The sequence below is a fragment of the Rattus norvegicus genome, chromosome 4 (assembly GCF_036323735.1).
Source record: "Rattus norvegicus strain BN/NHsdMcwi chromosome 4, GRCr8, whole genome shotgun sequence".
In the NCBI taxonomy this organism is placed as follows: Eukaryota; Metazoa; Chordata; class Mammalia; order Rodentia; family Muridae; genus Rattus; species Rattus norvegicus.
The window spans coordinates 14776710-14800878 of record NC_086022.1 but is presented as its reverse complement, the minus strand read 5'-3'; the positions used below and the strand labels follow the sequence as shown (position 1 = coordinate 14800878).

At 44.4% G+C, this 24169-nt stretch overlaps 1 protein-coding gene across 8 annotated transcripts in view; it reads left to right on the top strand.

Annotated features, from left to right (window-relative positions):
- Window positions 1–821: 821 nt before the first annotated feature.
- The window catches only part of Gsap (gamma-secretase activating protein), a 94821-nt gene continuing 71473 nt past the window's right edge, over window positions 822–24169 (top strand). For 5 of the 8 annotated variants that reach the window (XR_005503210.2, XR_005503209.2, XR_010065635.1 and 2 more), the window contains exons 1-5: window positions 824–1041; window positions 10387–10454; window positions 11560–11616; window positions 19343–19412; window positions 19693–19743. Coding sequence is in view for 4 of the 8 variants with exons in the window: in XM_063285956.1 (XP_063142026.1) it covers window positions 942–1041; window positions 10387–10454; window positions 11560–11616; window positions 19343–19412; window positions 19693–19743 (346 nt within the window). In the remaining 4 variants the exon portion in view is untranslated. Of the gene's footprint in view, window positions 1042–10386; window positions 10455–11559; window positions 11617–19342; window positions 19413–19692; window positions 19744–24169 lie in introns of all 8 variants that reach the window. The other 3 variants (XM_039107498.2, XM_008762649.4, NM_001395028.2) reach the window with 3 other exon arrangements.

Sequence of the window (24169 nt, the reverse complement as noted above, 5' to 3'; positions counted from 1 at the left end):
CGGTAAGTTGTTCGTCTTCTGCTTTGCGATACGGGGCTAGCTAAGTGTTTTTGAGACCAGGACTCACTTTCTAGCCCAGGCTGACCATGATTTCCAAGCTCATCTCCCGTCTCCTAAGTGCAAGCAGTATAGGTATCAGACACCATGTCGGGTACGGCTGTTTCAGTTTTAGCAACAGCGATTACCTGCTGTTGTTGTACAAGATGGATGGCATCTCACAGGGCCAAGCTTCCTGATAGCGCTTACTGATAGAGTAAGCCTGGGTGGTAGAATGAAAACACCAGAATTTACTTATAGAGGAAGAGATAGGCTTGGGAAGGAACCCGGGAAGAACGTAGCTACAGACAAACCTCCTCAGCGGCCACATGTGGACGAGCCAGCTTTGTGGGCGAGCCAGCTTCCTCAAGCCAGTATGCACCGACTGAAAGGCAAAGAGAACCCAGCCTGTGCTAAGCTAATCTTCCTTAGGGTCTCTTAACAGCACCTTGTAGTTTACAGGCGTTGAAACATCACCATATGGATCGGAGCTCAAAAGAATAGGCCCATGAGCCAGCTGCCTTGGTGTAACTTTGAGTCTCCTCAGGTGACCTGGCCCTAGCTAAGTGGAGCAAGGTGGAACGACCTGGGACTAAAGAAGAAAGCAAGGCCTCCGCATCCCACCGCTGTCCCTCTCCCCCTAGTTCGGTCTGGAAGCTGCTGGCTAAGTCACCCCGTCCGGGCCCTAGGACAATCGCCAGCGACAGGGAGAGGCGGTGTCCCCGAGCTACAAGAAATGCTCCCCGGTGCAGGCCTGGAAGGGGCGGTGCTCGGGATCCTCGGGGCTGGGCCGCCCAGAACCCTGAACCGAAAGCAGCAGCGGGAGGCGGGGAGGAAGAGAGGCGGCTGCAGGCTGGGAGGTGTGAGCCTGCCCGGAATGTCCGCCCCGCCGCTGTTTGCGAGCCATGGCTCTGCGGCTGGTCACCCACTTCGACGTGCTGGCGGACGTGCTCCCGAGTCTGCTCGTCCAGGCAGCGACAGCAGATGAAGGAGACGAAGGCGCAGGTGCTGGGCGCCCGTCCTGGAGGGGGCGGGAGGGGGTCGGGCGCCCGAAGTCCCAGAGAGGCTCTGGGGTGGAAGGGGCGCCGTCCCCGCGGGCACATTCTGGGCGGTCACGATGAGTGGTACCCGATGTGTCGCCACAGGGAGGGGGAGGTGGGGGGCAGCGGGATGGTTCGCTCTCGCCTGCCTCCAGGTCTCAGCTAGGATCAGGAACGCTTTGAAGTGTAGGGTGACCCGAACCAGCATGAATAGTGGTGATCAGGAAAATGACCATTTAAATATCTTAGCAATTGCATTGTTTGTCCCAGCGAGGATGCTGAGCGCTCTCAGCGCCAGTACGTCTAAGAAGGGGAGTTCGGTGGTTTAACGCACGTACACACCCTCTTTTTTTTTTTTTTTTAAGACTGAGGAACATCAGTGTCTGAGGAACAGTCTGTATCTCTGAAGGCTCTGATGGCTGGCTTATGTGTCATTTCCCTTCAGATGTGATGTAGAGAGGGACTGGGTGCTCTTTCAGGCCGCACGTAGGGGACCGAGGGTCCGTGGGTGCTAAAGGCACAGCAGCTTGCTCTAGAGACACCAAACACACCCCTAAACCCGCCCCACCCTACCTCACCCCACCCTTGCCCCTTGCACCGCAAGCAGCAAGGAGGCAGGGATGCTCAGCTTCCTGCCTCCCCAGGGCAACTGGAACTTGTTCCTCACGCCTGAGGCTCTTTTGGTGAGGGAGTGGAAAATGACTTTTGTGTTCCCAGAATTGAGCCACTTAAAAGAAAGGCGTCTGTAATTTAAGATTTAAGTTTTTCTTTTCCTTTCTTCCCTATTTCTTTCCTTCCTTTTTTCTTCCTCTCTCTCTCTCTCTCTCTCTCTCTCTCTCTCTCTCTCTCTCTCTCTCTCCCTCTCTCTCTCTCTCTCTCTCTCTCTCTCTCTCTCTCTCTCTCTCTCTCTCTCTCTCCCTCTGTCTCTGTCTCTCTGAAGCAGCACATAAGGAAGCATCTTCATGGCTTAAATTGACTCCAGGTTAATGGCACCTCTGGGTCTCACCTTGTGCGTAAGAGCTCTAAGTGTTCATGTGTTTGCCTCTTTGTTTGTTTCTTTTTTTTTTCTTTCTTTTCAATCATTTTATTCATTTACATTTCAACTGATATCCCCCTTCCCCACAAACCACACATCCCATCCATCCCCTCTCTCTTCTCTCTCCCCTGTCCCCTAAGCTTCTATGAGTGTGCTTCCCCCACTCACTCACCCATTCCCACCTCACCACCCTAGCATCCCCTAAGACCTCCACATAGCATCCAGCCTTCACAGGACCAAGGGCCTCCCCACCCACTGATGCCCAACAAGGCCATCCTCTGCTACCTATGCAGCTGGAGCCATGGGTCCCTCCATGTGACTCTTTGGTTGGTGGTTTAGTCTTTGGGAGCTCTGGGTGGTCTGGTTAGCTAATATTGTTCTTCCTATATCTTTGGCTTTCCTTTAACACCTTAGGTTGCCAGTGGATTGGGGGCAGGGCATCACATTACCTATATCCACAATTGTTTTCCTAAACTCTTGCAGAAGCTATGTCTGCAGGATACCTGTGGTTTAGCACAGGAGCACTGGCAGCTGACCTTGTCCTTGCTCTTGACCTTGACTGTTAATCACAAATAAGCAACTGTATAACTTTATGAGAGCTTACAGAGCTTCTGCTTTACTGGCTTTCCTAACGTTCTTGATGGTTTAACTTTTTGACACATGGTGGGCACCTCCAAGTCTGTTTCCTACCACAGAGATAGTCCTTTCCCGGCTCCCACACTATCTTGCTAAATGGCAGCGACTACACCCAAGAGGCCGGGTGAAATATAAAAGCAGCGCCGTCTAACGCTTCCGTGTGTGGGCTGTAGTTGAAAAGCTGTGTGGGACCAGGTTGGAGTTTGGCTTCCTTGAATCTTCCACTCACCTGTGAAGAACTATAAATCTGTGTAACTCAGGTCAACTTACCAGAACAGAAATACTGGCTTTGTTTTTTGTATAATATTTTGCTGTTTCCCAGAGCATTGCAGTAATTTCCCATAGTATTGTTACCTTTGATAATCACCAGAGGGTAGTAGTTTAAAATTAAAAAAAAAAAAAAACCAGAGGCTGGGGTGATGGTTCAGTTGATGAAGTGTTTACAGCACAAACACTAGAGCCCATGCCTGAACGCTAGTATTCCCAAAAAGGGGTGTGTGGTTGGGGGGCACAGCACACACTTACCCTTCCAGTGCTGGTAAGACAGAGACAATAGCATCCCGGGGCTTGTTGGCCAGCCAGTCTAACTGAATTCCTGAAAGCTACATTCAATGACTGAGGAGGACATCTGACATCAACTTCTGACCTACACAGGCACATACACCTATGTACCACTGTGTGTGCACACACACCTTTCAGCTTTTGAAGGGAAAGATGAGGTTCTACTTTATTGATAGTGTATCCATGCTTCTGCAAATTATTTTTGAAGTACCAGCTTTTAAGACATAAATAGGAGTAACACTACCAACCACTATATGTCTGCTTTCTACATACTTTAAATCTGAAGTCTTAATGTCCTCCCAAGTTACATCCTTTTATTGATATATTGTACATGTATATGAATGAGTAAAAATGATGTGTGCGTGAGTGTGTGTTCATGAGTATGTTTGCATGTGCATTCCTGTGTGTGTGTGTGTGTGTGTGTGTGTGTGCATGCACAAGTGTCACAGTGTGCATGTGGGGTCAGAGGACAACTCTCAGAGTGTAGTTCTTTTCTTCCACCATCGGGGGTTCAAACTCAGTTTGTTAGGCACTTTTGCCTGCTGAGTATCTCACTAACCCTGTTAATATTTTCACACCAACAAATTGAAAACATTTTACTGATACTAAGTAATCCTCATGAAATATGACTTTCTTGCCAAAGTAGTCAGTGAGCAAGGGAACTTTGGTAGCTGTAAAATAGAAATGTAGTCAACAAAGGCTTGAAGGGTAGGAGGCCAGACTTGGTTATTGTGCCTACTCTTGGTTCTGTGTTGAACTTTGGGAATATGGTTTCTCTTGAAGTGAAATGAGAAAATATTCACAAAAATAAAAACAGTAACATACTTTAACATTGCTAAATAATGATCTAAAAAGAAAACCATGTATGTAATATCCAACTACGAACTGAACAATATCAGGACCTCTGAAGGCTTGTGTGCATGCACCTTATGATTCTTCATTTCAGTTCCCTCAGAGGTGACTGTCTGAATATTTATATTTTAACATTGTTTTCATTTTATTGATAGCTTTAAATACATTTTTATCTGAATTTCAAGTGAATGAAAACCATATGCTCTCTTTTTGCTTTAATCTCTTCTTCTCGGTATTGCGAGTTCTATTCAGGTTCACTTTCAGAAGTAATCACTTCTGTGTACAGTACTTCATGGTGTGGACCGTCCTTTTGAAGAAGAGCCTTCCTTCAGTGTTGTTAGTGAGCATGGTCAGCTCCTTCAGGGATTGTTCCCCAGCTTGGTTTCCCTCAAGTGCCTGCATCCAGCGAGGCATTACAGTAGGGTATAAGAGGCCTGTCAGGTTGGGTATAAAAGGCCTACGTTTGGAGCTCCAACCCCAACCTCCTGCGCAGGCTTCAGGGTCATCTTTAGTTTACAGGTGTAATCCCATAGGGCTAAGCATTTTTTAGGAAACAGTGCTTCACAGGGAACCCAGCTTTACTTAGCTTTCCTCTAGGCAGACAGGAGAGGGGGGTAGCATTTGGGAGATCTCCGGGTTTGCCATTCCAGCCAGCATCTTTACTTGATGTCTTGTGTTGCTTTGGCACCACTTTAAAAAAGTATAAGTTCAAATGTTGTCAGGGGTCATCTGTGTAATCTAGAAAGAGCATGAGTTTTCTTTCCTGTGCTTTCCCCTGGTTTGATTAGGCTTGAATTTGTGACACACAAGGATGATTTTAAATCTTACACTCTTCATATGGGGAGTGATATAGTTTACCAAGCAACTCATTCAAAAGTGAGCTTTTCTTTATTTCCTCTTGTATACGGTCCTGCACACTGGTCGGGGTATAGAGGGCAGGGGCAGGGAGGGTGGCTTAATCTTGGTCACGCTGTTTTCTGTTTCACCATTCTATTATAACCACTGTCTTTCCTGTTTACTTTTCCTCCCCAGGTCCCCAGTCTACCTTTCTAACTCTCAGTTCTCTTTCTATTGATTCAGAATGAATCAGCCCATGCTTGCTCCTTCTCGTTTAATTCAGAGGGTGGAATGTGTTACATTTCAGGAGTCCTGATCTCAGGATTATAAAGGCTGGCCATACTGAGCCTGGGTGACTGGGTGGTCTGGGTACAAACCAAGAGCACCCATGTCACCACCTTTTTATCTGTGTGCTAGGAGCTGTCTCACATTTATTTTTTAAGACTGTATGATGTCCCTCTCCAAGTACTACCATTCAATTTTTGTCACCTAGTAGTTTAGACTAGAGTTTATACATTTGGCAAACATCTTCCTGTAATGTGTAATCACTCTGCTTTAGCAAAGAATGGACTGAAGTGAGCAGAATTGTCTGGGAAGCCAGCTTCTGCCTCACCTTACCTCAGCCATCATAATACTTCCAGTGTTTCATGCTTTCTTCAGCAGGTTTACTTATGCAAGTAACTTCCTTATCAGAGTGCGATATTGTGATCTCAGAGTATACTGAACTGTAAAATTAAACCACGTTTCCTCATTTGAAATTGCTAAACTTCCTCCTCTGGACTTTCCAGAGATGCCCTACTAGGGGAAGAGTCAGAATGAATAAATAAGCAGAGACATTACTGAATATGATTAGAGAAGTGTGCACTGAAGCATGAGCAACTGCTCCAGAGAGGGAGGGCCAGGGAGGTTGAGTGAGACATCAGTCTAAATTTCCAGCATTGCTAAATACATCTACTCCACACGCCCTTGGAATGAAAGCCAGGAGTCTAACCAGAGTTCGCATTAGCTAACAGATCCACAAAGACAGTTTTACTTCTTTCAACTCTGTCTACTGTGGTTGCTACATATTTTGATCCAAGTTCTAGCTATGGTAGCTAATAGGTGTTGTGCAATGAGAAACGTCTAGGGGAACTGGACAAACACAAGGGAGTGGTCCCCACACTAGGCTCTTAAAAATCAGAATAGCTCGATCTGGTGAGATGGCCCAATAGGTAAAGCCTCTTGCCTCCCAAGCCTGATGACCTGAGTCCCACATGGTGTAAGGAGAGAGCCAGCTCCTACATGGCATCCTCTGACTGCCACAGGTATCTTTCACTTTCATCCTCACTCCCCACTCTACGCCCCCCCACTAAATAAATAAAATATAATATTTTTTTAAATGAATATTTTGGTTCTGGTGTGGAGCATCAATATTCCTTATACTCCCTTAAAAGGCTCTTCTCATGTATCTAATACAGACAGAGTTGGGTGTTCATGGTATGTAGTATGTATGTATGTATGTATGTATGTATATATGCACATACACACATACACATGCACATGATAATTGTAGTCTGCATTTGGTGAAGAATTTTTAGTTATCTAAAAATAAGTGTTTTGCTAAGAGGTTTTTATCAAGACTTCTTGTAAAAGGAATTTCTTATCTTAGCTGAAACCTTTTAAAGTATACTTCTGCGAAGGCCTTTCCCAGCATCCTTATACTCTTGAAAGAAAGCAAATATTTCTCAAAATATCAGCACACTGCATTCTAGCAGGGTTGCGTCATTGCAGGATGGGAATGAGCTTGCTGCACATCTCTTAAGTGGTTACGGAGTAATTATCCATCCTCCCATCGTGCCTGATGAGGGCCCTATCTCTCTGTTCTCTTTGTCATTTTCTGGGTTTGACATGAGTCTGCACTATTTGTTTGCTGGGTGGTATTGGCCCAGGGTCTTCACCTCACTGTCCTCAGTTGTTCTTTAAGTATAATGGGCCTATAATACCCGAGCCACCATGTACATGATGTGGGAATGAGAACACATTGTGAGAAACTGGTCAGCTGACAGAGCCTTGTTCTGCTGTTAGATCAGATGAGCAGTCATAGCTTTAAGAGTCAGTGTGAAGTGATTCTGACAGCCCAATAGGAGTGTATAGCTGTACAAAACCACTTCTGCATCCTCACTGAAGAACCTTTACACCGCCATCTTGAGACAGGCAGGAAGAAGGACAGATAGACAGATGACAACCAAGCCTCCCTGAGACCAAGTGGAGGTTCCCACTCCAGGTCCAGCTCTGGGGTCAGTTCTCCCACTATCCTTCGTTTTATTCTGCTTTTTTACCCTTTCGAATTAGAAATACAAACAGAATTTGCTGCTGTCGGCTGCTGTGCATGCTTCATTTAAAGATTTGAATTTCCCATAGTCAGTATCGTACTGTTTTAATGTTGGGATACTCTAATCATGCAGGAACAACAATTTAGTTGCACACGACTTTTGAGGAAGGTGAAAAGGAATTGGTTACTCCCCAGTAAATGCTCATCACCGATGTGCTACAGACCAGTGTTTATTTAAATCCCTTAACTGTAGATTCAAGACTGCCCTAAGAATTGTAGGCGAAGGCAGGCCATTGATTTTTAAGTTAAATATTTTGTAAAAAGGGCCTTTATGTCCTGTTCTAGAAGATGATCTTTCTACTGGAAAGTACACACTTCATAAGGACACACAGTTCAATCAGTTTCCCCCGAGTGAAGTCCACAGAGCCAGCACTCAGAGCAGGAAAGAGCAGGTTATCTCCACTGAGTCCTCTGCGTTCTGAGGTAATCACTCATTGAGCCTCAGAGACTGGCTTCGCCAGTTTCAGAAACACATCAATCAAACAATGCAGTTTGTTTTTAGTGGTCATGGGAGAATGATTTATCTATCTATCTATCTATCTATCTATCTATCTATCTATCTATCTATCTATCTATCTATCTATTGGTAGACCCTCTCTTTCTATATAGTCCTGGGTTGTGTTGGAGCTTGTGATGTAGACCTGGCTGGTCTCAAACCCACAGAGACCTACATCCCGAGTGCTGGGATTAAGGGCATGCACCGCCATGCTGACTTTGCTCAGTGACTTCTGTGTCTTGCTGTGGTTGGTTCTTTCTCACGGCCACAGGGCACTCCATTGTTTAGATATAGCCTGGTCTATTCTCGAGAGGCATTTTGGGGGATTCAGAATCACTGCGAGCTCTGGGGAGACTCTTCTATAAGCATCATCACTTGTGAATGAAAAAGCTGATGGTCAATGAGCTGAGGCAGGAAGTAGGAGGTGGGACACTGGCAGGGACAGAGAGAATTCTGAGAAACAGTGAGAGATAAGAGAGAGATGAGGGGAAAGCTGAGAGAGGCGAGAAGGGAGACAGGCTGAGGAGACAAGAAGGGAGAAACAGGCTGGGACTGAAAGAGAGGTAACTAACCACATGGTAGACATAGGATAGTTTGAATAAGTTATGAGCTAGTCAGGGAGTGAGCCAGACCTTATGGCCTAGGCACTTAATAATAACTAATTAGTCTCGAGTCATCCTTCTAGGAGCAGGACTGGGAAGGAAAAGCAGATACAGTTTTTTAACAGTGAAGCACAGTAGCTCAGCTTTGCTACAATATATACATTTGTATATATTGCTGTTAGGATACAGGTAGGTTTGAACCAGCTGAATCACCCGTGTTCAGCCTCAGTGGACACGACCAGGTGCTTTTCCAACTTATTAAGAGTGAATGAGAGTTTAGGCTGCATCACATTCTTGGGTCCCACATAACATTAAAGCATAACGCTGGACATACATGCTACAACTTTGGGTCTAACTGGTAAAAGTACAGGAGAGGAACATGTAACCGACAGGTTAATAACGGAGTGAACGCACGAGCTCTCACCTGAAAGGATAAAGCAGTTAGTCACAGGAAACAAAGGGTATTATAGATGAGGCCTGACGTGACCACACTGGGTGACCTGGAGTACTAACCCAATTGAAAGTGGGCGTGTCAGATGCGGTGGTGTGTGTGTGTGTGTGTGTGTGTGTGTGTGTGTGTGTGTGTGTGTGTGTGTGTGTGGTGGGATGGGGATGCTGTGGGGGAACCAAAGGACATTCTGCTCACAAGTCTCATATCTACGACTCAAGGCACAAGAGGATTGATAGTAAAAGGCTAGAAAAGGTCACTGCATGCAAGCCATATCCAGAAAAATGTTCACATCGCCCTGTAAGTGCCAAAGAAGGATTTAAAGAGAAAAACCAAAGAAAGTTTATAGTGAATAAAGTCTACTTCCTGCTTGAAACCTTAGCTGTGCTTCTTTACCCTGGAACGTGTATTTGGAAGGCCTCTTAGCTGATGCTGCAGCCCCCATAGAGAACCATCAGGACTTAGGTGTTCTAGCTGGCCGTTCTCACACAGAGCTGTGGCTGTGCCTTCCTTTTGGGGCAGGCTCCTAATAGAGACTCCCATGAAGTCCCCACATCCCTTCCTGATTCTATTTTCTTCCTCTCTTTCTCCTGGGTCCTTACTACACAGGGCCTTTCTGTGTTCTGCTTCAGTAGATAAAGTCAGTCAGTGAGGTTCAGTGTCTAAAAAAGGAAGCCTGGACACACAGGGGGAAGACACCCAGCCTCGTCTGCCTTTCTGGGGTCCTCCACACGGTCTCTTACTGGCCCTCACTGACTGGCTGTAGTAGCTTGCCCGAAAGCTAGAGGATCCATTTGAATACACTCCTCCAGCACGAGGGTCACAGATGTATGGATGTTGCCACATCTGGTGTTTTACATGGGTGCTAGGATCCGAGTGCAGGTCTGCAGGTTTGCGTGGCTGGCACTTTACCAGCTGAGCCATCTCCTCATTAAAAGCTCTGAGTTCAAAATCTTACCGTTTCAAATTTACTACTCAAATACCTGGAGTCCAGCTGAGTACCTGGCGGGGGTGAACCTAGCAGGAAACTGCAATAATTGTAAGTCGGTATACAATTCGTGATGTAGCCTCAGAATGCATTAAGAAAAGATAGAATACAATTAAAATTATTGCTTTTATCTAGGAAAGTAGATAGGGAAGTAGATAGCCTAGAGCTCAAGGGTGTTTAGCCCAGGGAGTATCTCTGTGAGCTTATGAATGTACTCAGAGTCTGCCACCTCCCTGGCACCTCAGACACCCTCCCTGGACACCTAGCCCTACGAGTTCTTTCCTGTTCCCGAAAGGTCACGAATGTTTTGACCTATAGATAGATTAAAGAAGTCTGCCCGCTTGTAAATTCTGTGTAACAGAAGCATTAACACGGAGTTTTGCACTTGATTTCTTCTATTGATACATTGATACTGTGTTTATTAGATATGCTAAAACCATTTTCTGAATATCAACCTGCCTTTATATATTCTGGGTGTTTCAGAAACAACTCTTGGGAGCTTACGTGTACTAAACATCGAAAGAAATGGAGACATTATTTATACCTATAAGGTAAGTCCATGCTATCTTCTTACTGCAGTAAATACATGCAACATGCAGTTTGCTGCTTTAATCATTTATATTAACGTTTTACAGAATTTTACAGATTTGCTTCTGAGATTATGTACCTGTGGCTAACTTAGAATTCACCATGTAGACCAGGCTGGTCTCAAACTCACAAAAATCTGCCTGCCTCCACTTCCCCAGCGCTAAGACTAACTTTGTACACAATCTAGATGCTCCTTTATTGAAGAACAACAAACACTTGTTGGTACTTGACCTTGAACGTCCTTGGTTTTGCTGAAGAGTGCTGAAAGACCATCTTTCATCTTTTAAAAATAAGATAAAACTACATACCTGGTAATCAAAACATTTGAATGGATGGATAATTTCATTTTCAAGTTAAAAAAAAAAAAAGCCTAGATACTTAAACCCAGTTAGTATGTTAAATTTTTGTCATTGAGAAAATGCTTACTATGGTTACTTTGTACATTCCGGTGTAAACATAAGCAGAGTTAACACTCTGTGTGTTTAAGGTCTTCGGGTGTTGGATGTCCTAACTTTTCTGATAACTCTGCTAATAGAGACACATCAAGGAGTAGTTTCAGCAGCAAGTTCTATACATTTTGTATCTCTGTTGATTAAAATCAGTGCATGCCTTTAATCCCACCACTCAAAACAGAGGCAGGAGGATCTCTGTGAGTTCGAGGCTAGCCTGGTCTTCAAAGTGAGTCCAGGATAGACAGGGCTTGTCCTATCTCAACAAATGAACAAACAAACAAACAAACAAACAAAAAAAAAACAAACACTCTTAGGCTGTATTCAGGATTGATTTGCTTAAAGATTCAGTTTTACTTACAGGATATGCCACATTTATTCTTTCAAGGACACGGCTGGAGGCTCATGGCCAGGCCTTGTAGCCAGTCCTCAGAGTCCCCAAGCTGTTCAGGGATGAGCCATTTCCCTCTCGAGGCTTCAGTGAAAGGCTGAATTAGGTCTGACCCTTCTTGATGTGTACAGCAGGCTTCCTTTGAGTGCCTATTGCTAAAATGGAGAGTGTTACTGCAGGCTTGATTTCCTAAACAGTGGCATTAATAAACCTCTGGTTAATTTTTAGGACAACAAAGGAAATGCGGTCTTCGGAATATTTGACTGCCAAACCAGAGAAAATGAGGTAATTGCAGATTTCTCAGTTGACTGCTTTTTCTTTCTGCCTCCTCTGTTTTTCAAATATAAACCTCAATTTTATTTCCCAAGAATTGATATCCTTTCGTTTCTTCCCTTCTATTTCTTTAGCTTTTAAAAATCCCCTTTGCCTTTAAAAAAAAGGAGGAAGAGGATGACTACTGAACCAGATGACTCATACAACCTCAGTCCTTTGAAATTTAAAGTTGGCTGAGACTAATTTTACAATGTTATGGAGAAAAAGAAAAGTGGCAAGTCCACTGCCTTCCCCAAGACCCGTGTGTGTGCTCCTTGGTCAATTTAATAATGCCCTCGGATGCTAAGTTCTGACTCTGGCTGACTTTCATGTCATTGTTCTTGCTCCTTTTCAGTAACAATCCAGGTTTGGGGAAATGCCTGCTTCTCTTAATAAACGACTCCCATTCCTTCCTGGCCAGTGTGGACATGTTTTATCTAATTGGGATATGAGGGTGGCAGGCATGTGTGAGAATTGAATCTCAGTGGCCCTGGAGCCTAAATATCCTATCTCCATTCTAAGTTTCTCTCAGGCCACCCTTCTCTTTTGGCTCCGTCGTGGTTGGCTCTCTTTTCCCATCATCCCATTCTGCCCACAGCTGTTCTTTCACTCATCGTTTCATCCTATGACTCTGACTATACAAGTCAGTGCTCTCCTTGTGAGGACCCAGAGTCACGTGGATGACCGAGGCCAGTTTCGTCAAGACTGTCTGTGGAAAGAGCAACGAAAGCTTTGGGTACTAGGACAGCCCCTTTCTTGGCTTCTATATGGTCTGAATTTTGAAAAGATGGTTCAGAAGCAGCGTTATATGAAATTTCAGCCCGGCCGGGGTGGGGGTGGGGCAGCAGCTGCCTTCCGTTGATAGGTTCCCCTTCCCTGGGGCCGGAAGCAAGGAGTGAGGGATTTTTTTTTTTTTTGGTTCTTTTTTTTTTCCCCCCCGGAGCTGGGGACCGAACCCAGGGCCTTGTGCTTCCTAGGTAAGCGCTCTACCACTGAGCTAAATCCCCAGCCCCGTGAGGGATGTTTTGTATTCTATTTCTTTCTTCCGAATAGCTCCTTTGGATTTTAAAACATGGAGATTCCTCGGGAAATAAGTTGGTTAAGACATAAATTAGTGGAGAATTTTAATCAGTTCTGATGTAATAAATACCTTTCTTGAACTCAAGTTGGCCCCTTGGCCTGTTCGCTGCTGCTCTAACAGAGTACCTGAGATTTCATAATTTGTAGAGAACAGATAGTTAGTTCTGGATGTTGGGAAGTTCAAGGTCAAGGGTCCCACATTTGGTAAGGGCCTTCTCTTTCTGTCATTAAATGGCCTACAGGAGAAGGGGGAGAACAGGAGGACAGGAGGAATCTGAGCTCACTTTTATGATAATAATCTCCCAGGAACTAGCCCAGTGTTGTGAAAACACCAGGAGCCCACAGGGAGAGCAGAGCTCTATGACCCAACAGCCGGATACTGGGCCTTCCCTCCAGGCTGAGGATTCTGTCTCCAGCCTATGAACTTGGGAGACATCGTCAGACCACAGCAATTGCTAAGCGCCCTTTCTCTTCTATCTTTCCCACATATTCAGAAAGCCTTACAGCCCACATGATTCCCCCGTGGCTTATTGGTTTTGTTGAGGAAATGGACTGCATCTCAGGTCAGGTGGAGTTTATATTTTCTTTCAAGTTCCGTGTTTTCGGAACTGTGCCACCAAGACAAAGACAAAGACAAAGACGATGCTTTATTTTAGTGATAAGAGCTCCAGGATAGAATGAAGGCTGCAGGGATATAATGACTTCTCGCCTTCCAACGTGTTTCCAGTTTAAATGATTAAAATTGTCAAGTTCTCAGTTGTCTCCAGTTGGATAACTGTAGCATGTCAGTAGAACCAGGATGGGGACAGTGGTGGGATATGCGTAGTATGGATGGATCTGTGTCATTTCATCATGATGGCGAGATTCTGTCCTTACCACTTGCTGTCACACGTATACAACCCTGCCATCATCCCCGAGATCTGCTGGTGACCAGTGAAACTCAGGACCCTTACTTTTTAAAGTCATTGGCTTTCCTAAATTTATAGTTGTCTCCAACATTTTCTCACTCTTTGACACTATATAGATATATATTATATTTATAATATATATTTGACACTATATATTATATTATATATATATAATGTATGTGTCCTTGTGTGAGCTTCTGTGCACTCAGAAGCCCATGGAGGCCAGAGGAGGAGGGCATTGGAGCCCCTGGAACTGGACTTGAGAGCCACCATGTAGGTGCTGGGAACTGAGCCTGTGTCCTCTGTAAGAGCAGTGAGCACTCTCGACTACTGCACCATCTCTCCAGCCAGGCCCCCGCGCCCCGCCCTCTTTAAAACGGACTTTTATTTTGGTTTGGATCTTTTATTTTCTTGTGGACCTTAGGGTTGAATGTCTAGCCATGGGTTAATGGTAGGCAGGTGCTGTACCACTGAGTGACAGGCAGCCTTAGCTTCTTGGTGTTTGTCAGGACCCACATTTGATGCCTGTCTTTGTTGTCCAATGTCATTTAGGAAGTATGAATAAGGAAATTCTTTATGGCCCTACCCATATTGTTCCTCTTTAATGTTTCCTCTTCCTCCCCGATGACCTACCCTCCCTCCTTCCTTCCCTCCCTCCCTCCCTCCCTCCTTCCTTCCTTCCTTTCTTTTTCTTTTTTTGCTAAAATCATTTTCTTGGTCTTTTAAGACTTTGTTTTAGTCCTAGTGTTTTACAGTTGGTTTGCCGATCGCATATTCTTAATTTTCTTTTCCTGCACATTTCTTTCATTCATTCATTTGGAAGGATGAGTTCAGGGTGACAGGACTTGTCTTTTGGGTCTTAAAAACAATGTCTTCCTTCCTTCCTCCTTCCCTCCCTCCCTTCTTCCCTCCTCCCTTCATAGCTTCTCATGGGGATCCTGTCTTTTAAAATATTTTCCTCCTGTCCTTAAGGTATCATTTCCCCCAATCACTTATGAAAAGTTTTTTATTTCTCCTTTGTTTTTTTTTTTTTTTTGCAAATTTACTTGAGTATGCTCCTATGGATTTGTTTGGGTTTCCATTCAGCTTCTTAAATCTTTTGCTTGATTTGGGGCAATTCACACAGCAGCCGCTGTGTCTTTAAGTCCCATTCTTCTCTTCTTTGGACACTAACTACACCAGAGTGGTTAACACAGATCTTAGTGATAGTCTGAGCTTCAGCTCCTTTTCCTCCATCCCAGAAGATCTCCTTTGTGTTGTTCAGATGAGGTATTTATTCTTCCACAAAGTTCATAATTTTTTTTTACAACCATGTTGCTATCATTTTAGATATAAATAGTTGATTATTGCAATTTTTAGGTGCACAATTTCTATGCATTTTCTTTATATATTTCCTTCTTAAGATTTCTATTTAGCTTTTATTCAATCACTTTTAAAGTTCTTTGTGATGGTTTGTATATGCTTGTCCAAGGGAGGGGTGCTATTAATGAGTATGACCTTGTTGGAGTAGGAGTGTTACTGGGGTGTGGGCTTTAAGACCCTCCTCCTAGCTTCCTGGAAGGGACTGTTGTGATCCACAGCCTTCAGGTGCAGACAGAACTCTCAGCTCCTCCTGTACCATGCTTGCCTGGACTCTGCCATGCTCCCACCTTGATGATAATGGACTGAATATCTGAACCTGTAAGCCAGCCCCAATTAAATGTTGTCCTTATAGGAGTTGCCTTGGTTATGGTGTCTGTTCACAGCAGTGAAACCCTAACCAAGGCATTATTGAAGGTTTTTTTTGTTTTGTTTTGTTTTGGTTTGGTTTTTTAAAACCACAGCTGCTTTAAAATCTTTGCCACAGCACCTAGTATTTTCCAACCTAGTGCTAGTGCCTGTTTTTTTCTCACTTGAGCTGAAGTTTTCCTGGTCCCTGGTATGAATCATCTGTTTGGGTATCTCCCAAGAGACTGTACATCTTATTTAGTTTTCTGTTTTAGTGTTTCCTCTAATACAGAACTCACGGGGGAATAGAGGGCACCACCTCACTCCTGCTGAGGTGGGAGAACCCAAGCCCTCCCCTTGCCTTCCTTTGATGAGACTCAGCTGAGAGGGCGCCCGTTAGGTAGTCCAAGGTAGGGATGCAGTTTGCAGTTTCCCACTAGGTTCCCACCAACCTCAGGGTAAGGACTTAGGGACTGATAGGTAGGTGTTGGGACAGGTGAGAGCAGAAGGCTTGGCTTCCCATTGAACCCCCTCATGCTCCAGTGAGGAAGAGATGTGTCTCCTCAGTGCTGGTCAGGGTGAGTGTCCATGAGTCCTGTACAGCTGTCTCAGGGTTGGGAGGAAGTAAATTCCTTCCAGGGGGTCTTTTCTGATTCTGTTCTGGCATGAGCGAAGAGAGTGCCTGGGGCATCTGGATGAGGTAGGACCCGGTCTCCCCATTCAGCCTCTGTGCATAAAGGGAGAAGTGGGCTGCTTTTTCCCCACATCGTTTGGTGGGACAGCAGCTGGCCGTCATCCTCTGTCTTCCTGCATTTCTTGTTTCTTTGCCTTGGGGGATGGGGTGTGTGTTTCTGTCTACTCCTGGCACCATTTCTGTTATGGTCTCTTCTTTAGTTTCAAGTCTAGAATATGTTATGCAAAAGAGTCATCACTTCTTCATGTCTCAGGGCTTGAAGTCCCCAGAGACTTTGCATCCCCCTCGCCCCCTGCAGTGCTGGAGATAAGACCCACGGCTTTATGGTGGAGCCATACATCCAACCCGTGTCTTCTTCACTCAGCTTCCCAGTCTTCTTACTTTCATTTTGTGCGCATCCTTCAGGGATTTTCGCTTTACCGAGGGGGATGAATAGGGAGAAGAGAGTCCTTTTCATCTTGCTCTTGCTCTCTGCAGGTTTAAATGAATGACTCTCCTAATATGGCCAAACAGGAGGACGTGCATTACGTACGCATAAGTAGGCAGGCTCTAACCCATTTCTCCCTACCCCTCTCTCCTCTCTTTTCCTCACTTCCATTCCAGTCTAGTCTGCCCTCAGTGTATGCAGGGGGGAATAAGACATTGAAATACGAGTGCCTAATGGACTTTTCTGGGAATCTGAGACAAAGATTCTTCCAATGGGTATTTCCAGTTCTGGATTAAACCATGGCTGAAGCCCAGACCTGCCTCCTATTACCCATTTTCATGAGTCACTATGTAATTCTTCCTCTTCTTCTTCTTCTTCTTCTTCTTCTTCTTCTTCTTCTTCTTCTTCTTCTTCTTCTTCTTCTTCCTCTTCCTCTTCCTCTTCTTCTTCTTCTTCCTCCTCCTCTTCCTCTTCCTCTTCCTCTTCCTCTTCCTCTTCTTCTTCTTCTTCTTCTTCTTCTTCTTCTTCTCCCCCTCCTCCTCCTCCTCCTTCTCCTTTGCATAAACTAGTTTGGTGAATTTTTTTTGTTGTTTACAACTGAATAATTGCATACTTGTATTCCTTATGATGCAGCAATTCTCACATAGGCCCACAAAGACGTACCTGAGGCTGAGGAATGTATCTCAGTAGTAGAATACTTGTCTAGCATATACAAGTCCCTGGGTTTGAACCACAACACTGGAAAGTTTTATATATGTTGGGGCTCAAATACGAGTGCGCGCGTGTGCGTGCGTGCGTGTGTGTGTGTGCGTGCATGTGTGTGTGTGTGTGTGTGTGTGTGTGAACTAGATCATTTTAATACTTAAAAGTGGGAGATAAATTAATGCCCACCAATAAGATATTTGGGAATAAATATAACCACCGAGGGATTAAGAAGTCTATAAATTGGGCTACATTAGAAGGTCAACATGGTTTAAAGTGCTGCTGGACAAATGAGGAGACCCACAATCTCATCCCCAACACACATGTGAAAAACAGCATGGTGGTGCGCACCTGCAGCCCCAGGACTGGGAGTGTGACAGGTGGGGTCCAGGGACTCATGGGTCTTACAGTTTAGCCAAAATGGTGGGGCATGAGAAGACACTTGACCCTGACCCCTGGCCCTCACAGGCACAGGCATAGGCATGTGTGCCTGCATTACATTTGCATTACATTTGCAAATAACACACACACACACATTCACACACACACATTCACACACACACATTCACACACACACATTCACACACACACATTCACACACACACATTCACACACACACACATTCACACACACACACACACACACCCCTCTGTAAATGTATGCAGGCACAGAAGACTCTCCGAACTGCTTTGCTGCATGAAGAATAACATTTGATAGGATAACACACACCATTCATGTTAGAAAACAATGAAACGAAAGGTATAGTCTATTTTGAGGTAACCACGGGAAGTCTGGAAGGCTCCTGTGCGTGTGGCAAACTTGCTTCTTGGAAAGGAGCTGACATTGCCTGAGGTTCGGAAGGTTGGATGTTATAGTCGGCAGCATTTGCATCGTCTAAGCATCAAGATCATTCATGCATTATTTCATAGTAAAAAGTATAAAATATTAAAAACATAGTATATAATCTATGATTCTTCTTACTTATAAGAATCACCCAGAGCAAGAGTTTAAAAAAAATCAAAACTTCCGTAGGAATTTAGTAACTGCTTTTAAAAAGACTCTGTTATTAATTTTGTGTACATGGGGTGGGGGATGTGCTCATGAATACCCAAGGGGGTATTGGATGCTTCTGGGCTGGAATTACATGCAGCTATGAGTTTCCTGACATGGGTGCTAGGAACGGAACTTGGACCCTTAGTAAGAGTAGCTCATAAGGTTGAGCCATCCCTCTAGTCCCAAATCCAGTGCCTTCATAGTAACTCAAACTCCCCCTCCAGTAACTTCCCTGTGGTGCTATTCAGCCATAGCATGTCCTCAGCCCTTAACCTACATGTCGTATCTCCCATCTACACGACTGTTCTCATTGATGAAATGGAATCTTTTGACTCTTTTCTTTCTGTTGTTAAAGACAAGGTCCCACTATATAGCCCAGGATAGCCTCCAACTTTTAATCCTTCTGCCTTGGCCTCTAGATTTGGGTTACTGGTATGCACAACATGGTGAGCTTCTCTTGATATTTTGAACATTTCAAACACTCTTAAAGAAGAAAAGATTACATAAACATAGATTTCTTAGCCATGTCTCTAAATGTGAGATACTCTTGTGACACAACCAATAGTGTCATAGTCAAATGTGCAATGTGATTAAAGCCTTCCACATCTCAGTACTTGTAATGCTAGCTAACATTTGAGTCTCACTATGACGGCGTACACTATACTAAGGGCTTTGTGAGTACTGTCTCTCCTGATCCCCATAACCCCATGAGATACTTTATTGACTTTGGCTAGACCACCCTAGCAGTTCTTGGTCCTCATGGTAACAAGACACATATTGTAGTCCTAGCTTAATTACCATGGAATTAGGAAGTTGAGTAATTTGCCCAAAGTCACACAGTTGGCAAATAGCAGCCAAGGTTGGACCGTGGGTCCAGCCTGGTTTCAAAGTTCACGTCCTTCACTGTGCTGTTTGCCTGTCTCATAGCTAAGTTTCAGCGCCAAACATGGCATAAAATATTAAATGTTTTCCTTGAAAAATGATCCAGAATATCACCCTAGGCTGAGGTCTCTTTAGGAAATGTTTTACTAAACAATATTTGGTATAAAGTTTAACAGGAACGTATATTCATGCATTGTTGTTTCCTGTAACCTTCCCCTGGCCCCTTTTTTTTGTCTGTTTTAACAGCATCTGTACACCTTCGAGAAGGACATGCAAGCTGTCAGTTGCTCAGTCAACAGCGAGAGGACAGTGCTTGGTGAGTTGAGATCTCATCGTTGAATGTTAAGGACGACATCTGTTAAGTTTAAGCAGTTTTGGATTTTGCGGTATTTGGTTCTAACATCAACTTCCCAGAAAATTCATGTTGACATTGGGAATCTGTGGGACACAACCATAGGGAAGAATGCCCTGCATTCGCTCACAGGGTGACGTTGAAGATCCTTACAACCCTCGTCTACTCCAGGTGTGAAGTGAGAAACGGGCAGGCCGCCGCCGTGTGGATCAGCGGCTAATTCGCTTGTTTTCTCTTCCATTAGCTGCAAGCTTCATTCAGTACACGGAAGGAGTAAGGAGTGAGCTTCAGCCAGGTAAGGGAATTATCCTTCCTTTGTAAAAGACCTGTTGTACCGAGCTGAACCTCAAAGTGCTTCAGAAACGCCTGTATCTTAGAATAAAAAGGCAGTGGCTATTTAAGCACAAACAATGTTTTAAATTTTGTTTCTCAAGTAGGCAGAAAGGCATGAAAATTAATATAAAGGTAATTGGCGAAAGAATGAGATGCTAATTAGCGCCTGAAGATTACGTGGATGCTGAAAATACATCTGACTTCTGCAGCCAGAAGCAAATGTCAAAGAAGGGAAAGTATTAAAAACCATCTGGTGACACACTGGCTTAGTCTCTAAGGCCTTGTGGCTATCTCATAAATACAAAATAGAGTTAGTTCACATCTGTTCATGTGCCAAAACCTACTTTATCGTTTATCAGCCACGTGGAATGAAACCTTTTACTTTCTAAATTTCAAAAACAGTATTCTATGTTGTTTATCTGCCCCATAACGCCACAGCACTGGCTAATGCTGTACTCGGGCCCTGTCATGGTGGAGGGGATACAGGGTCTGTGAGGAGGTGAGGGTGGCTGTCTTCACGAAGCTTTCAGTCTAGCACCAGACTTCAACTACAAGTGTTCACAGTGACCAGAGGCTGTAGAAATAGATAGATTCGGTGTAAGAAAAATGAAGTGCCAGCCTCGGGGCATAGCTCAACCCAGGAAGTGTTTGCTGTGCGAGCCTGAGAACCTGAGTTTAACCTAAAACCATCGTAAAAACAGCCAGGTATGATGCTACACACTTGTAAGCTTAGTGCTATGGAGGAGGACGTAGGCCATAGCTGGAGCTCACTGGCCTGCCAGCTTAGCCTACTTGGCCATCCCCAGGCTGAACAGAGCTATAAGGACTAGCGATGGGTACAGGGTCTTGACCTGTGAGAGACACAGGACAAGCCACTACTTAGTTTTAGATTTTTGTTGCTGTAAAGGGCAGCTGATTCCACTGGATCCCGTTTTTGCAAGGCATTGAGGACTTATAAAAGTCAGCTCGACTAGTCTTTAAGACTCCGCTCTGGTGACGATAGTCATCTGTGGGCCGGAGGCAACTCTGGTCCAGACGGTCATTCTGGCCCCTTACTGCTGTGCTCCCAGGTGCTTTCCCTCAGCTCAGTTTACTTGGCACTTAGATTCCTTCTTTTGTTAGCATAGTTCCTACTTGGATGTGTCCTGTGGTTGCGTGTGATGGGAAAACCCTTTGTACATACTTTCCACTTGAGTGTCACGAGGCTGTCTCGGGCTTCTGAGGACGCACACCTCCCCACATCTTGCAGAGGCAGGAGACCTGCAACAGAGCCTGGGAAGAGCTTGTGTGAGATACTGGCGGGCTAGCTGTTTTGTCTGAAGTCTCATTGCCTATTCACACTTATTTCCCCCTTGCCGTGATAGACTGAGAGCTGCGGTCACCCGCTCGCTCTCCCCGGCTGGCTCCCTATCTCCTTAGTTTTTCTAATGCTCTTAGCATTTGGTACAGTGGTCACCTCCGGGGATGGAACTGGACTGGATTATGAGGAATGTGATGTAGAATACTAGTATGCTGACCCCCAACAGGGGTTTGAACATAAAAGGAGCGGGGCTGATCCGACGTCCGTGTTTGTCCTGGGAAGGCAAGGTTACCCTGTAACTGCGCTGCTGGTGAGGCCAATCCATACTCCTTGGATTTAGGCTGTGTGTAGTCTGCTGTTCTTGTTCTTTGTTACCGCTAGTCTGAGAAAAATTCTTTTATGCTGGTTAAAGTCAGAGCAACTGTAATTTTTACTTGATATTTATCATTTATGCCTCACCGCTTACAGTCAATTGTATATGTGTTATAAAGTACAGTTCCCGATCACTTTCAGTGTTACTTTAAATTAAATTAAATTATACTCAGATACGCTTGCTCAGTCGTGGATTTGGGTGAGATTACTTGCTTGTACCTTTTAAAAACGTTAGCCTGAACACTATCAGTCATCAAGCTACTTACCAAGTATCCCAACTCACCTTTTATCTCTACCACCGAGTAACGACCAGGCAGAACTCCAGAATGTTCCCCCTCAGCTTCTCTACCAACGTCTTGCTTCTGGCTCAGGAAGGTTGGAGGAATCTGTTTTCTACATTACAGGTTGTGTGTACTGAAGGGAATCATGCTCACTAGGACAGACCACGGTTAGTGGGAATCAGGGAACTGAAGGAAAATTGTTTCCCACTTCCAGTCTGAAAAGGGATGATTCTGAGGGAAAGGGGCTAAGATACAAGGGGGCTACTAATGTGCTAGCTCCCTGTTTACTGTGCTTCTGGCCACTCCCTCAGGCAAACTTCTCCCTGCTGGAGTGGACCTGTCCCCTGAGGTTAACTTCTGGTTTTAGTTTGAGTTTCATCAGAAGCAGCATCTGTTTTAAAGAGTTGTGTTATTAGGTCACATTTCCAACTGAGTCACTGCCAGCTCAAGGCCTCCCAACCTGGGCTAAGAGACTGGTGAGGATGGTGGGCTGAGGTGGAGAGGAAGAATTAGAAGTTGGAGGAAAAGGAAGATGAGGTAGAGGATGATCATCTCGGTAGCAAGAGAGCATCGTAAGGACCTGGCCTTCACTCTGCTGAAAAGGGAATCTTGCAGGTTAAGGTTGAATCTGCACATGCTTAGAAAGCAGATTTGTCAAGAGTAGCTTCTGGATTTGATAAGCATATGAGAAAAAGAACAAGTCAAAAGTGACTCTGTGTGTGTGTGTGTGTGTGTGTGTGTGTGTGTGTGTGTTTGTGTATGTGAGTTTTTATGTGTGGATGTGTGTGAGTACTGTGTGTGTATGTTTGTGAGTGGGTGGGTATATGAGTGTGTGTGTGTGCCTATGTGAGTTTTTATGTCTGTGTCTGTGTTTTTATGTGTGAATGTGTGTGAGTATTATGTGTGTGTTTGTGTGTGTGTGTTTGCATGTGAGTATATGTACGAGGGCTCACACATGGGTGTGTGTGTATTTATATGTATGTGAGTATGTAAGTGCCTGCATGCATATGTATGTGTGTAAGTATTTGTGTGTGTGTTTGTCTGTATTGTGAGTGTTTGCATGTGTGTGAGTATGTGTGAGTGTATGTATATGTGAGTGTGTGTATGTGAGAGTGTTTCCATGTGTGTGTGATTGTGTATGTGTATTTTGTATGTGAGTTGTGTGTGAGTATATGTGTGAGTGTATGTGTGTGTGTGTTTGTATGTGAGTATATGTGTGAGTACAGTGTGTGTGTGTGTGTGTGTGTGTGTGTGTGTGTGTGTGTGTTAACAGGAGTTAGAGGAAGCATTTGGTTTTGTGCATGCTCAGTTTGAGATGGGAATTAGACATCCAGAGATGTAAGGCAGGGATTTGAATCTTAGTCAGAGCTCAGGAGAGAGGGGGCTGGAGTTGGAGAAGTGCCTCTGGGAATCACCAGTAAGCACCATGGGAAGGTTTCATCCAGTTAAAGTTTCAGAAGTGCAGGTGGTCTTGATGGTGTAGCCCTTGTTATGCTAGAACTTAAGGGGTAGATGGAAGAGGGTCAGGAGTTCATAGTCATCCTTGACTACATAAAACAATACGAAACCCAGTCTTAAAACACTACCTAGAAAAAGAGATTTTAGAAATGATACAACCAGAAAGGACTATAGCATATGTCATGATGTTTTGTCCTTTAAACAGATACTTTGGAAAGATTTCTTTTGTCTGCCAACAAACGGTTACCATGTAAGTCGTTTTATTAAAAAAAAAAAAAAGTAGTCTCCTGCAAAGTGTTACTTTACACTCTGTTGTTTAGAATGAGACTTCTTTCCCCACTGCAAAAGAGACAACCAATAACATAATTCAAGTAAAAGGTTCTCTGATCCACGTACTTAACAGTCAGCTTTTGCCAGCAACCTCTCTCCTGGGCCATTGTAAAGTTGATGTTTGTTTAGAAAATGACCTTCCGTAGGAAGAGGTCCAGGCTGTATTCTGTGTCTTCCCTTATAGGGCTGCATTCGAACCAGATACAGTAGATCCTTCTTGGGCAGCAACTGGAGTGGCCACTCCTATTGGAACCCCACTGTCATAGAGACTCCTCAGAGCCTTCATGCCATTAGGGACAGATATGTAGCTATTCCATGGAACTGTCTCTCATGTTAATGAGAGGTGTTCCTTTTGGTAGTGGCCGACTCCCACCATTAAGGTAGTTTGTATTGCTCACATGCCTGGCGTGTGATTAGTGGAGGAAGATGGTTTCTGCTATTGAGAGTAAAAGAATTTAAATGGTAGTTGGACATAGTTGGATTCATGCTGTAAAAGCCAGATGTAGGGTGATTCCTTATTTTTCTTTCTATAGTTTCTCTGGCTTTCCACAATCTGTGGGTTTTTCACGTAGTTAGAATGTCTGAATTATTATAAGAGGAAGTTGGCTGTCAGTTTGTACTGCCCAGTGGAGTAATTTCTTATACAT